General features: G+C 28.4%; 1 protein-coding gene across 1 annotated transcript; it reads right to left on the bottom strand.

The window, feature by feature from the left end:
* Positions 1-13,866: 13,866 nt before the first annotated feature.
* On the bottom strand, positions 13,867-14,451 carry LOC127257254 (dirigent protein 15-like). Its single transcript, XM_051283639.1, has one exon. It carries the CDS (start codon positions 14,449-14,451, stop codon positions 13,867-13,869), a length of 585 nt encoding a protein of 194 aa, XP_051139596.1.
* Between the last annotated feature and the right edge of the window lie 2,899 nt (positions 14,452-17,350).

Here is a 17,350-nt window from a genome sequence, read left to right as displayed (position 1 = left end):
CATAAATAATATCCATAACACAACATTCAACTTCATATCATAAAAAAAAAAAAAACCATGGAATTAAAACAAAAAAAATACATAGAGAGAGAGGAATTAATATTTACCGTGACATGAAAACATGTAAATTGAGAAATTACTTTTAATTTGTTTTGGTCTTGGCAAATAATCTTCTTCTGGTGAAGGTCCCGGACCTTCCGGTCCGGCTATGGCGGTGGGGATGATCGTGGCCGTTGAAATTGGCATCGTTAAAAATCAAGGGCAGATCGTTGGCGTCATCAAAGTCTTCATTATCATTGGTGGAGATCCGAATGCAGGAGCACCGTTCCAGCGACGCGAAGAAGGCTCCCGCCAGCCCATTCATCACCCACATCGCCACCCCGTCCAGCTTCGCGCACCCCGCCGCCGCCGCCGGCCGGACCCCTCCCGCCGCCGCGCCGGAGCTGGCCCTCATCGGAGATTATATAATATATATATATGTGTGTGTGTGATGGATGCAGATCTATCAGATGCAGAGTAGAGGAGAAAGAGAGTGCAGCTGCTTTGCTTTGCTTTTGTAATGATATCGACTATTAATTAAATTATACTCCCGTCATTAATTATATTTTTATATTTGAATAATTATTTACAAAAATATCATTGGATTATACCTTCCAAGCAAAAAATATATATTTATTTTTAGCGCAAATTTTAAGAAATAATAATATTTTAATTAGTGGATTGGTAAAAGTAGTATAACGACGTTTTTGTCTTTACTTTTTTGGTATAAAATTAATAATGTGATGTAAAATAGGAGTATTTATAGAAAAAATATTCCAAAGTAGAAATATGTATATTTTCTAGATGGACGGAGAAAATAAGACATTAATAAAAATATTTTTGTTATTTTTATTTAATTTGTACTATATTTTTATATAATAATTAATATCTAAAAAGCATCGTAGAAAAAAGTAAACGAGACTTTTAAGCTGATACTTACTAATATTATTAAAAGAAATGGAAAAGTATTATTGGAAAGAAAGAAAAGATGTGTATAATAAATAGTAGTAGTATAATTATAATTTATGAAGTAGAATAGGGGATTTAGATGATGAGTGTCAAGTTTGACTTTAATGACATACAGATTTGTAATAATGCAGTGCAATGAGACAAGCGCCACGCTTACCCTCAATTTACTAATATGCCCATAACCTTTTTCCTATTATTAATAATATTATTGTTTGAAATTGGCATATACTTGTTCCGCCGAAAATTTAAGAAAAGTTATACCCCTTGTAGCATGGGCTATTACTGTAGATACGTAAATTTAATTAAGTATAATTAGTAAATAATTAAAAATTGTATTAGTAAAAATTAATATAGTATAATAAAAATAATTATAAATTAAGATTAAGATAACTAAATAGTTTAATTAAGATTAAAAAAATTATAAAATTTAAAGTTTAAAATGAGATTAAAGTATATAATTATATTTCTAAAAAATGAATGGACAAATAATGTGGGACGGACGAAAATAGAAAATAGGGACAAATGATGTGGGACGGAGGAAGTAATTAAATGATGGGAAAAAATTATTTTTATCTCAATATAATTAAAATTCATCAATTTTGGTCATAATATAAAAATTTTATCAATTTTGGTTTCAATATAATCAAAATTCATCATTTTTTGGTCTCAATATAACCAAAACTCGTCATTCTTGGTCATAATATAAAATTTTTATCAATTTTAGTCCAAATATAACCAAAACTCATCATTTTTTCTCCCAATATAATCAAACTTTATTTTTTTGGTCATACCGTCAACAAACCGACGGAAAATGCTAACGTTGACTTGCAAGATTGTGCAATTTCTTCAAATATAAATATAAGGTTTGATCTATTTTCACGTCAGTATTTTTCGTCGATTTGTCGACGGTGGGACAAAAAAAAAAAGGTTAGATTATATTGAGACAAAAAATGATGAGTTTTTGTTATATTGAGACTAAAATTGATAAAAATTTTATATTGAAATAAAAAATGATGAATTTTGGTTATATTGGGACCAAAAATATGAGTTTTGGTTATATTGAGACCAAAATTGATAAAATTTTTATATTGTGAGCAAAATTGATGAATTTTGGTTATATTGGGACAAAAGATATGAGTTTTGGTTATATTGAGACCAAAATTGATAAGATTTTTATATTATGACCAAAATTGATAAATTTTTATTATATTGAGACTAAAAATAATTTTTTCCCTTAAATGATAATTAGTAGGTGCATAAATATTTATTATTATTATTTCCTTTTATGACATGAGAACTCATAATCTGTTTTAAAAATTTGCATTCATAAATATTTATTTTGTATTTATGTTTTTTTTTTGTTTAAGTACTATTCATTCGTCCCACTTACCAAGTTCGGATTATGGTAGACACAAGAATTGATGATAGTATAATTAGCACACATAATTAAGAATATATTAATAAAAATAATTAAATATTAAAATTAAAATAACTAACTAATCTAACTAAAAATAAAAAAATATATGAATTAGAAAATTTAAAATAATATTAAGGTGTGTAATTTATTTTTCAAAAGAAGAAAGTCACATAAAATGTGAAACTGCTAGAAACGACAATATAGACACGATAGATGAAATAAAAGAAGTATGATGTAAAATAAGTGTAATTATGTTTAAGATTCATATACATGAGTTTAGTTTTGATTTTTTTTACTCTGATAGATCATTCATTTGAATAGTTATTTGAGTATAATATTTTGTAAAAATAAATAAAATAGTTATATATAAAATCACCGGAGCTATATAGCAAAGAATATGAAATCTTTTATATATCTATTTATAAATAGATCTTATTTCCAATTAACAGTGCTAAATTATGATATATATATATATATATATATATATAAGGAGCAGGAATACCACAAAATGTAATCTGGAGATTGTTGATTGTTTTTTTTTTTATTATTTATTTTATATTTAAGTAATAATTAAATATAATATTTTTGTGTGAGAAAATAAATGAAATATTTTTTAATGAAAATATCTACATATAAAAATCTTAAAGTAAAATAAGCATGCTTAATAAAAATAACAAGAGAGTGAGTTTAAATCATGGGTTTAGTGTTTATTTATTTATTCCACAGCTGAATAGGTCCATATGGTGTAATGTTAATTGTGCCGCATTTATATTAATATAATACTCCCTCCGTCCAATAAATATAGTTTTAATTGAATTGGACATAAGATTTAAAGAATATTAATATCATATTAGTAGTTGGTAAAAAATATGTATAAAATTTTTTTTTTGTCCTTGTGAATGTATTGGTGTAAAAAATAGTGACAATTGTGTAATAAAAATGAAAAAGTAGGGGTAGTTTTACAGTGATATGGTTATTTATAGAAATAAGACTATTGTTTTGGGACGGACAAAAATGGTAAACAATATTGGACAGAGGGAGTATAATGTAATATTATTTTTATTTTAGTAAATATGCAAAAAATATTATATTATATTTATTGTATATTGAATTTTTTTTTGCCCATCTACGTGTGATAACTTTACAGTCACAAGTTCATTCCACCCCATTAGGCATTGCCACCTAGCTCGTCTATCTATTCTTCTATCTTCTCTCTAATTTTTGGGTCCGCTCTATTAATTAACTTATAGGCAACCGCCTAGTCCTATTCCTTAATTTCTAGGCCACCGCTTAGTCCAATTCACTAACATTTGGGTCGGATCCTTTGCTTAATTTTAATTTCATTTGCACTAATTTCTGATACGGCTCCGTCATCTGGACCAAATATTTATATTATTTCAATTTTAATTTATAATGCAGTAAATTGTTGGTCAGCCGTGTGATTAGGTGGTCCTAGTGTGGTTTTAGAGTTGTTCCCGATTATGCAAGCAAATTAATAAAAAAACACATACAAGATGAAATAAACTTTAAACAAAAGCTCATACCTTCGTCGTGGCTCTGATACCAAGAAGACCAGAAGAGCAAAGCATGTAAATATTTTATTAATTTATAATAAATTATACCTTCATCGTGACTCTGATACCAAGAAGACCAGTAGAGCAAAGCATGTAAATATTTTATTAATTTATAATATACTATACTTTTACCGTGGCTTTGATACCAAGAAGATGAGTGGACTAAAACATGTAATATTTTATTAATTTATAATATATAATTAAGAGCACGAGGAAAGTATGATTTTTGGTTTAGAAGTTCATTTAATCTTATGTGTGTTTTTTTGATTAATTTGCTTGCATAAACGTTGGTAAGACCTAATAAATCCGTAAATCCGTTGGTCAACCGTGTGATTAGGTGGTTTGAATGTGGTTTTAGAGTTGTTCCCAATTATGCTAATACAATTAATTAAAAATACATATTAAGATAAAACAACTGCTAAATTAAAAAGAATGTTTTTCCATTCCTCTCGTACAAAAATAGTTAGTATGATTCAAAGGAGAGAGATCCATATTCCCATTAATTACTCAAATTGAACAATTTCTCACCAAAATGTAAAAACTATTTATTCTATAGGATTATTTGTTTTCAAATACTGTTTTTTCTATTTTAAATTAATGACTTCTCAATTAAATCCCAAATTTAGTTTATATCCTACTAATAAAGAAGAAATATTATTATTACAAACAATCTTCTGTATTTGTTTCTAAAAGATTAAAATATAATGAAATTACAATATCAAATGAATTTCAAATCTCAAATTCTCACTGCCACAAAAGTGCTCATTTATCTCGAAAAATTTTCTCGGAAAAAAATTATGAGACAATCTTTTGTCACGAAACCTTTGTTCGAGACAAATTAGTGTCTCAACTATGATTTGAGACATTACTGCGATAAATTCTCTCAATCATAATCTCAAAATTTGTTTCGTGACAATTTATTATTGTATATTTGTTTCGAAACATCACTGAGAGTAAAAGTTGTCTCAAAATAAATCACAAAAAATATTTCGAAAGCATGAATTGAAAAAAAAAATCACGAAAAATATTCCGAGACCATAAATTGTCTCAAAATAAATCTTAAAAATAGTTCGAAAGTAAAAGTTATCTTAAAATAAGTAACAAAAAATATTTTTAGAGTTTGAATTATCTCAAAAGCGAGTCATGAAATATATTTCAAGAGTAGAAATTATTTTAAAATAACTAATATAAAATATTTTGAAAGTTTGAATTGTCTCGAAATAAATCGTAAAAAAATATTTCGAATATATAAATTATCTTTAAACAAGTCACTAAAATATTTATTATTCAATCATTGTTAACGGAAGTATAATCAATAATTTTTATTAGCATTATAATTATTTTTCAATTAAATCTATTTATCTATAATAAAAAAATTAAATTAAAATATAATCAAAACAAAAAAAAAATCTTATAATAAATATAAAAATATAAAAACTACAATAACTTTGACTAGAAAACTCCCCACTAATCTAATTTTTTACTCCACAATCATAATTTCTCTTAACCACATTCACATTTACCTACCTATTTATTTTCCATGAGTATAAATAGAACTTCTCCTCTGTGGTAAGTTTGTATTGTATTTGTTCATTGATTTGTATATAATCATTTGTTTAGTTGTATTGTTTTTAGTAATGTCTTCTTAAGTTGTTTAGATAGTTTTTTAATTAGTTAGATAGGTATGTTTATCTTATTTCGATATAAATTTGTACAATTCTATATGTAAGTTTTTTTATTTTTTACTTCTAGTGATTTTTTTGTGCAAATATTGTTTGAGCGCAACTCTATCACTGTCATATTAGTGGAATGAAAGAAAGAATACGAAAGAACATCAACACGGATCTCAGTAGACATAATTTTCAGCATTTTTTTTTATATAGGTATTATCATGAAAATTGTAGTTTGATTATAGTGTGCTTATTTGAAATACGATGTAATTATTTGTGGTAGTAATTTTGTTTTAATTGATGGTATGCACGAATTTTTAGTAGAAATATCATATAAAAATGCCAACAAATATATTAATTAATTATATTGTATAAAACATAAACTTGCATTTTGTTAGAATTATTTTAAACGAAATAGTATAAAGTTTTGGATATTTTTACAATTGTTTGACACAAATTATAACCTAAAAAATTATCACATTTGTTTGAGAGAAAAATATAATTTCGGATATTGTCAAGGGTATTCGAGACAATATATTGTCTTGGATATTGTCCCGGATTTTTGAGATATAAAACAATTGTTGAAACAAAATATAGTTTCTTGGACATTGTCATAGTTGTTCGAGATAAAATATAATCTCGACTAAATTTGCGAGTATTTTCGAGATAATATATTGTTACAATATTTTCTCGGTCAATTTAACAAGACAATTTGTCTCGGTTTTCTATGACTTCGCAAATTGTCACAATCAAACGACCACGGAAAAAGTTTCGAGACAATTGCCGAGAGTATTCAACAAATTTTCTCGTATCTATATTGATTCAAAGACAATTTTTTCGAGACAATTCTATATATTTCTAGTAGTGATCTCAAATTCCTAAAAAGTTAGAAAGAAAAAATATAGAAAAAATTATAGAAGGACAATATGAGTCAATATTCTTAGATTTAATTCATTTAGAGAAACACTTTCAACAAGTTATTCAACATCTATAACTTCATTTAGAGTACATGAACCATCTAGGTATTAATTTTCGGAAAGTACAAGACCAATTCAGTTAAAAAATCTAGTAAAATTTAATTATAAAACCTATATTCCAGAACCAATCAATCCATCTCGTTCTTCACCAATTTTTTTCTCCAATGAAAAATGAAATAAATATAATTATAAGTTCTACATTTAAACTCCAATTAGAAGATTTATAAGAAAAATTAAATAGTTTAGAAAATAAAGAAAAAAGAGAATGATTTTCAGAATTTGATTCATTTTGTAAACAACAAATAAGAAATGAATGGATTAAGAAATAAATACTAAAAAAAATTAATATGGTATTTTTTGAATGGTTTTCATATAGAATTAGTAAGATAGGTATTCATATTCTTATGAAACCCCTCAAATTAATGTACAAATAAATTTATATAAAAAATGGAATTTAACTAATAGTACTATTGTTACTAGTATTTATCCACCTCTTCAATCTGTTCAAATTGATAAACAAGAAGGTTAAATTAAAGTTTCTCTATTTACAAAAGGCAAAGATAGTAATGAATCCATAGATATATAGAAAATATTAGGAAATATATTATCAAAATAATTACCCAAATCAAATGTTACATTCAATGTGTCTAGTCATTTAGAAATAATTTTAACAAAGATAGATTCAATTCATAAATATATATATATTTTTTTCTCTAATCCTCATTTTCAAACAAGAAAGTTACCAAAAGAAACAGAAGAATCAATAAAATTATCTTAAAATAATATGATTTTAAAGAGAATTAAATTAAGTCTAAATAAATTAGAAGTCAATTTAGCTAGTTCATCTAAGATTTCATTATTTAAAATTGGTTGCTTAGATTAATATAATTCAAACGAAGAAATAAATTCATCATCTTAAAGAAAAATCAAATTATAATCACAATTTTCAAAAAAATATGAATCAAATAGAACATAATATTAATATTAAAGAAAATAATGAGATTAATAAAGTAATGAGAAATAGATTTAAAAAATGAAAAAAAAAATGAACAAACTATAAATTAGTATAATAGGTCTATACACCATCTAATATTCAATATGACAAAGATCAAAATTTCACATTTGTAGAAATATTGATGGTAAATCAGAATATGAAATATTAAATGCACTTAAAGATATGGGTATGACTAGACTTGCCTATAAACTCCAAAATGTAGATGGAAAGAATGTTATTTCTCTAATTATTCAAAGTTTTACTAGTTAATTAAAATATTAGTGGGATAATGCAATTTATCTTCAAGATAAAATTACAATTTTAGAATACAAAATAGAACTTGAGATGAATTATAAATATATCATCTAAACCGACCGATTCAACTGATTGCTTAATAGTTACAATAACAATGTATTTTGTAGAAAATCCAACTGAAGAATTAAATTCATCAGAAGTATTTTTAACAAATTTAAATTTCCAACATCATCGTATTTTAAATGATATAAAGATATGTTTTTAACATATGTATTAAAAAAAAGACCTGATTGCAATGTTACTCATAATGATATTTTAAACAAATTTAAAATGAGCTGATTGTAATCTTGTTCGTCATCATGTTAACGTCAGACTATGCTGTGTTTCCTCCAACAATCAAATTGTAAATATTTTCACCAAGTCAATTCACATCATCATCATGTTAGTTTTATTCTCTTTTACACAAACTCAAATTAATTCTACTTGAATCTGAGGAAATATTAAAATATTTATTATTTGTCAGTTTATTTTATTGTTTACTTTTATTCGTTTTAAACTATGATTTACTCCCAAAATTACACATTTACTAACCTCAAAATCTAAATACATATCCCAAATAAACATGCACTTGTTAATGTAAGTAGTTAAGAGTCTTTTTAAATATCTTAGTTATATAGTAATTGTTACAGTCTAAATTAAAATATTTCATTGGGTTGAATAAGTTGCAAAAATTATATTAAGTTAAATAAATAATATATATATTTTATAAAAAAATTATGATAATTTTATAATAAAAATATAAAAACCAAACTCTTGTTCCAAAAAAAGAATACGAAAGTATTTGTTAGAACTACTTAAATTGAAAATGAAAACACAATAAAACAGGAATTTTAGGGAGATGATAGATATTAGTGTTTATAAAAGGTATTACTACTATTAGGGTTTAGCTATTTTTCTTATATTCTACTAACTTAAAATTAAATTTTAAAGCTGGTTTTGAATTAAAATTCAAAATTTAGAAAAATGGAATAACTATAATGGGCCAAAATATAGGCCCAGATGACTAAAAGCAATTTTAGGCTTAAATGTATTTCAATTTGGTCCATATGACAAACTATTAAATATCGTCTTTATTTTTCTATGTAATCTTGTAAACACTATTTTTATGTTTAGGTTTATATTAATCGAAATCATTATATGTTCTATCATATAGATCTAATGTATAAAGTAATAGGGACATTTTATCGATTTTCTTTCGATATATATATATATATATATATAGCCAATTTTAAAGAGTGGGGATCAAACCTTGTATCCCAAGCATGCATTGAGAGTACCAAACCCACTAAACTACACTTTAGTTCTCTAGATTTTATTATATTCTTCCGGTCCACCGCTAATGTATTCATTTATTTTTTACATATAGATTTTAGTATATTAGTATTAATTAATATGTAATACAATTGAAATGTATAAAGACTATTATAGTCTTAATATTTATGCTATAATTTGATGACATTTGTGTAATATTATATAAAGCGTGATGATATTTTTATATTTGAGTGGAAGTACATTTACTAAAAGTAAAAACAGATATATTTGTGAAGAACGTACTAAAATGGTAAAATGGGTAAATTGATGATGGACGGAACAAGTATCATATTTAATTTATATTATAATCTACCTATTAATACTTTGTCCGTCCGTCCGTAAAATTTATTCGCATTCTTTTTAGTTCGTCCGATAAAATTATCATATTAGTAATTTTGACAAATGCAACAAATCAACATTTAATTATTATTCTCATTTCAACACTTATTTACAACAACGCTATTTCTACTACATTTTTTTCTTCATTTATTTTAATTTCTAACTAAATTTCTAAAAATATCCCCATCCCCAATTATCTTATTACTTTTATCAAATTTTTAATAATATATATTTTTTTTAATTTCCGTATCGGACTCAAATTGACTAATTATAATGGACGGATAGAGTATATTAAATTTTTGAATAAATATATAACACCACTTGTGAATTAGTAAAAATGCAAAAAACATCTCGTATTTTTATTTATTCCGTAAAATCTCCTTATGCCAAATTAATGTTTGCATAAAATATCATTTTCGTTCAAAGCTGATGTTCAGTTGAAAATACAAATCTAAATTATGTAAATTTTATATAAATAAAAAAGCTAAAATATCTTAAATAGTCATGTTTTAATAAAATAAATAAATAATTGATAATTCCTTTTATTTTTATAGTTTTTGAAAATACGAATAATATTTTGTCTAAAATAACTATAAAATGATTGATTAATCAATTATTTATTTTATTAGAAAATTATTTAAAATATTTACATCTTTTATTTATATAAAATTTGCATAATTAGGTTCATATTTATTAAACATCAATTTTGGTCAAACGAGGTGTTTCAAGCAAGCTTTGATTTACCAAACACAGGTTTTACGCAATAAACAAAGCAAAATGTGTGTTTTTCTTTATTTTTATTTTTTATTTTTTTTTATGTATTTTTACTAAAATAAAAAAGGATATTATATATTTTATTTTATATATATTTTTTTATTAAATTGGGCCGGGCCAGCCTGATTTGATTTTAATAGGCCTAAGTCCACCACAGTTTCTGAATCAGCTCATGCAATCTAGTCTAACATTATTTCAAACCTAAATTTAAATTCTGGTACGATATAATTACAGGATTAGCCAATAATTACTTCTACCACTGATCATCATTTTATATATTGTATTATATAATATATATTATATATATAAATATGTGTATATATATATACTAGTACCCGCAACTATATATTATATATATAAATATGTGTATATATATATACTAGTACTCGCAGCGCGCTACGCCGCGTGGGTGCGATATAATATAATGAGGTTGTATATGCAAAATCGAAGTGACGGTATGGAAGAAAAGACAGTGTAGTTGTATATTTGATGTGAATATACGTGATAGAAAAAAAAAGATAGAGTAATGAAAAATCTCGATCCATTTAAATATGTGCATCATTATGGTGAACCAATTATATACGATGAGAAAATAAAAATAATTATGTTGGAATGATAAAAGTTAATCCGAAAGAAGTCTGTGTATCTATAAAAAAAAAAGATTAATAATTGATATATTAAATCAATCTAAAGTAATTTCAGTCATGTAATTAATAATGTTAAATAATGGAAGGTATAACAAATGTAATTAATTACATTTGCTTAGACAGTAGGTCAGTCGCTTGAAAGGGCGCTCAGTTGGTCGCTTGGTTGGGCGACCGATGAATCGTCTAGACAAGATAAGGTCGGGCGAAGAAAGATGAGATGACAGACGGAGGTCGGACAAAAGGAGGTCGGACGAAGAAAGATGAGAGGGCAGATACGGAGGTCGGACAGGATAAGGTCGAGCGAAGAAAGATAAGATGGCAGACACGGAGGTCGGACAAAAGGAAGTCGGGGGAAGAGAAAGATGAGAGGGCAGACACGGAGGTCGGACGAAGAAAGATAATATGACAGACACGGAGGTCGGACAAAAAGAAGTCGGGGGAAGAGAGATGAGACAGCCGATACGGAGGTCGGTCAAAAGGAGGTCGGGCGAAGGAAGATAAGAGAACCGATACGGAGAAATATGTGCATCATTATTGTGAGCCAATTATATACGATGAGAAAATAAAAATAATTACGTTGGAATGATAAAAGTTAATCCGAAAGAAGTCTGTGTGTCTATAAAAAAAATCATTAATAATTGATACATTAAATCAATCTAAAGTAATTTCAGTCATGTAATTAATAATGTTAAATAATGGAAGGTATAACAAATGTAATTAATTACATTTGGTTAGACAATATATAAGGCACAGGTCGTCGATTCGGCATTGGATAAAAGAGGAAAAATGCCCTTTTTTTCTTCCGTTTCGTCCAAGCAGGATCCGAAGTATCGGCCTTATTAGGTAGAATGCGGCTAACTCTGTGCTAGCAGCCGCGGTAAGACAGACGTCAAGTTGTTGATATTATCCCTCCAGGGCCCGAACTTCTTGTTTAAGAGGGTGAATCCATCAAATTGGACTTTAGTGGATTCACTCTATTACATATGTGGATTCCTAATTTTTATTTCACATAATGAGAACTCAAGATCTTTGGTCTCTACCCGGACCCGGTGAAAAAAATAGGATCAACTACTCAATACAATGATCTATTGGAGCGTGTCCTTAGACATCGTGATGCAGGTCAGTCGCTTGAAAGGGCGGTCAGTTGGTCGCTTGGTTGGGCGACCGATGAATTGTCTGGACAAGATAAGGTCGGGCGAAAGAAAGATGAGATGACAGACACGGAGGTCGGACAAAAGAAGGTCGGTCGAAGAAAGATGAGAGGGTAGATACGCAGGTCGGACAAGATAAGGTCGGACGAAGAAAGATAAGATGGCAGACACGGAGGTCGGGCAAAAGGAAGTCGGGGGAAGAGAAAGATGAGAGGGCAGACACGGAGGTCGGACGAAGAAAGATAAGATGGCAGACACGGAGGTCGGACAAAAGGAAGTCGGGGGAAGAGAGATGAGACGGCCGATACGGAGGTCGGTCAAAAGGAGGTCGGGCGAAGGAAGATGAGAGAACCGATACGGAGGTCGGGCAAGAGGAAAGTGGGCTTCTAGGGGCCCATTTGAAAGAAAGGTCTATTAATTGGTTGCTTAATTAAGCGACTTGTTAATCGCCTGACCGATTGGCCGGTCACTTGGTCAAACAGTAGTTCAGTCGCTTGAAGGGACCGCATGGTGGTCGCTTGATTAGGCGACCAATGAATCGTCTGGACGAATGGTTGTTCGGCCGTTTTAAGGGACCGGATGGTGGTCGCTCGGTTGGGCGACCAATGAATCGTCTGGACGAATGGTTGTTCAGCCGATTAAAGGGACTGGATGGTGGTCGCTTGATTGGACGACCAATGAATTGTCTGGACGGATGATTGTTCAGCGGATTGAAGGGACTGGATGGTGGTCGCTTGATTGGGCGATCGATGAATCGTCTGGACGAATGGTTGTTCAGCCGTTTGAAGAGACTGAATGGTGGTCGCTCGAGTGGGCGACTGATTAGTTGTTTGGTCTAGCGACTAGTTAGTATCTGAATTGGTCGGCTGGTCAATCGTTGTGTTATTCGGTAAGTCCATTTAAGGAGGTAAGGTGCCCAGAGGAGGTCGGTTGAGCCAGTTGGGTTCTGTAACTGGTGGGGGCGGTTGGTGAAACAGTTAAAACACTTGTCAATTGAGGAGAAATTAATAGGCGGTTGAAAGAAATTTGGACAAAGGGCAAGATGAATTAGTGGACGGTTGAAAGGAAATTTGGATAAAGGGCAAAATAGGTAATTCAGGTGTCAAAACCCTACCATCGACATATATTAGTAATAATATAAGTGTGTTGTGAGTGCATTAGTGCAGGAGTATAAATATATATAATATACAATACTAATAATTAATGTAAGGGAGAGATGAACATTGGATAAGAGAGCGAATGACACGGGTTGTAATTCATTTCATTGTTTATACAACAATGCCTCCACATTTTACTTACGCGTACATTACATAAATGAATTTGCAGTAGCTACTTGTACAACAAGTTCATATTTGATTTTTTTCAAGTCAGGTTCTTATTGGATTTTGGAATCATACTTATTTTTGCTAACTCTAGAACAACAAAAAGAAAATATTGAAATTAGACTAATAGATAAATGATTAAATTTTTTTTCTCAAATTGTAGTGGCTCCATTAAAAAAAAAAAAAAAAAAGGTATAAAAAGGTAGTTTGAAACAATCTATTTGTTAAATCAATGTTGCTTTCATATGCCTGAAAATAATACAACGAGATTTTCTTCTTTTTTTAAAAAAAGGAAAAATAGAGAGCACAGCAATGGCATTCCCTTGTAGATTGAATTCCAAACTCAATAAACTAAAGCAATTTGTTTTTAGTGATGAACAACATTGACGTCGTACTGAAGAACTGCATCGCCGGTGACGGGATCGAAGCTTGCAGTGGTGACGCTAACAAACCCCCGGCCGTATCTGAACTTCCCCGTCCCGCCGACGATCGACATCTCCCTCGACTTCTCCGTCACCGTATTCCTCGAGAACACGTTGACAGTGCTGCCGTTGAATTCTCCCTCCTTAAAACGGAGGCTCAGATACAGAACCAGAGTGAACTCCTTCTTCTCCGGCAGGCTCGACGACAGATACATCCCCTTGGCATCCCCCACCATTTTCGATTTCTTCAGATCGGGACCGTCCGTCAGAGGATCGTCCACCGCGAACAGGCTCCCGAACGGCGTCGGACCTTCCTCCTTTCCGGTGTTGTTCGGCCGAGCAATCTCGACGGCGGTCGGCCGACTTCCCATTTTGGTGCTTAGGGTGTCGTGAATGTAGACGCGGATTTTGGTCATCTTCTCCTTGACGGCGACGGGGGCGTACTCCTCCGTGCTGTAGAATGACGTCGCCGGAACTGCGTGTATACTCAACGCCATGATTACCCACGCCGCCGTAGTTAATTTCTCCATTTTCTAGTTCTAGGGTTTTCAGAGAATGATGATGATTTGCTGAATATATATATATATATATATATATACTAGAATGAAATTTGGGGATTAATTTTTATATAGCTAGCTGGATAATCTTCTAGGGAAATATTTTTAATTAAGAATCTTTGTAATTAAATTTGTTTTCTAATTTATCTTATTCGATTTTAATGGAAAGATTTTTAGGCTTCTTGTTACAATCTCTATCCTAAAAAAGAAATTACTCACTTTTTTTTTTTTTTTAAATAATAATAAAAGTACTTACTAAAACAGCATTAAAATTTCTAAAAGTAGTTTTCAAATCTTAATAACCAAAATATAAAATTTTAAATTTAAAAAATGCATTCAAAGAGTTTATATACACGAAATTATCTTTATTAAAATAATAATAATAATTATCATTATTTTTTATAAGTTTGGAAAGAGGCAGGGCAGTTTTTAAAAGCCCCGGGCCAAAAAACAAAAAAAAAAAAAAAAAGGGTCTGGTTAAAATTTTTTATACTACTTAATACAAAATTAATATATTTATTTTATTATAATTTTTTTGAATTTATTTGATTATATTGTCAATAAAGTGTTATGTTCTTTTATAAAATATCACATTGAAATATATCTAAATACAACATTCAAATTTAAACACAAACAAAAAGAATTTAATATAAATTTTCATATTATATATATAATTATATTTATATATGTATGTTTTTTCTTTTTTTAAGGAATGAGTCCCTGAAGGGCCCAAACATTTGGGCTTGGGCGTGGCCCCGGTAGCCATGGCCAGGGCCGGCCTTGGGAAGAGGCTAGGCTACAAATTATTATGCTAAATTAAATTAGGATTAAACTTATTTGTAAATATGTTTACATGTGAGGTTTCAGTTTTGGGTTTTGATTTTAAATAGTAAAATTTTGAAGTGAAATATTTGTTTGATGTGATATAAATATGAGTTGATGTGATATTTTGAATGTAAAATTAGATTTTAGTGTAATAGAATAAATAAAAATTGATTGTTTGATTTGATATTTTTTTAGGAAAAAAAAATTGAAATAGTAAAATCAGATCACAAGTAAACACACATAGTTGATAAAATATACGAAAAAATTGTACTTAAGCCTCTAAAAATAAGTCCAAAATTTTTCAAATCATACGTAACCCAACAAGCTAATGAACCAGACCGTGCTTAGTTCAGACCGATTTAATAATATTAATATTTAATATTAATATATATATATTAACTAGATTGGACTATGGCTTGATGATAAAGTTTCTAAGTTAGTTATGTAGATATGATTTTATGTTTAATTCCCATCTATTCTATTAGAATAAATTTTTATTAAATAAATTTAAAATTTTAAAAAAAATGAAAAAATAATTTAAAAAAATAAACATCACAGTTTCAAACCAAACCAGATTGTGCTCGGGCCGAGTAGTAAAGGCCTGACCTGAAATTGGGCCTTCCTGTTTGGTCTGACAAAAAAAAAAAAAAAAAAAAAAAAAAAAAAAAACACCAAACAAGAACAAATTAACATCCCTACAAAATAGGGTGGGATTAGGGGCTGATAGTCCACCCCACCCCTATGCTGATTAATTAATAACTATTAAATTATAAAAATTAATCTAATAACTTGTATTAAGTTAGGGGTATAAGAGTAATTTTATTTATTCATCTAATTAATCTAAGTGACTTTGTCTTTCTTTTATCTTTTCTCATTTCTTTCTCGCATGCGATTATATTTCAACAATATTTTATTTTCTTCAATTTACCATTTACGTGCATAGGGAACATAATATCAATAATAGTATTTGAATTGACTTTCCTTGATTTGCAGGGTATTAGGTTTGGTCGGGGTTTACCAGTGCACACTTTCGGGTAATGGCTGCGGATTTCCACATCATAAAATAAAAAAATAAAAAATAGTATTTAAATTGGTACCAAACGGAGGCTAACCTAATTAATACTAACTCCGTCCCATAAGTAAGTATCTAATTGTTTTTTTACGTAGTTTTAGAAATATTAGTATTATATTGGGATATAGTAGAAATAAAATAGAAATGACTAAAATAACCTTATTAGTATGCGTGATATAAAAGTAATGATATTTTTGTAATATATTGTAAATTGTAAGAGTATTTGTAATATTATACAATTACTTAAAAAAAATAAAAATTTATACTTTGTTATTTGTTATGAGACAGACTAAAATGAAATATTATTGCAGAGTAATTGCTGATTATTGTATATAGATTTGATATGATTGGGGTTTTGTACGTTTTTCTTTTTTTTTTTTTTTTAAATTCAAATTAATACTATTTATTTTATATAAATTCAATAAAAATATGTATTTTTTTATTAATAAAACATAATATCAAAATACTATTTAAACAAAAATTAAAAATAATTAACAATCTATTTTAAATAAATTTCAAATCACAGCAAAGAAATTGTTATTTAACAATATTTATTAATAATATTTTTTTAATATAATTTATATAAAATAGACTTTTTATGTTTTATAAAATATTACATGATATTCCCTTTACCAAACGAAAGTAATCCATTTAGATTTTTGTAGTATACTAAAAAAATAATATTTTATTAGTTAGTAAAATTGTGTAATATAATTTTGATATTTTTGTCTTTTTTTCATATATGTTATTTATAAAGATATGTTTGTATATTATATATTTTGATACTAGTATGTGGTTATTTTTACTTATAGTAAGAGAAAGATACTACATTGTCCCATAAAGGAACCGTAGGGTCATAGATTCAAATCTACGCCTCAGGTCAACTGTTACATATGATTTGACTTGTCTGTTAGACCTAGTTTGTAGGTGTTAGATTCGATCAGAATTTCTCCGGTGCGCGAATAGCGGCTGCTG

Source organism: Andrographis paniculata, unplaced genomic scaffold, assembly GCF_009805555.1.
Source record: "Andrographis paniculata isolate CXL003 unplaced genomic scaffold, ASM980555v1 Contig57END, whole genome shotgun sequence".
Taxonomy (NCBI): Eukaryota; Viridiplantae; Streptophyta; class Magnoliopsida; order Lamiales; family Acanthaceae; genus Andrographis; species Andrographis paniculata.
Note: the sequence above shows the minus strand (reverse complement) of the source record. Positions and strands in the feature narration are given on the sequence as shown.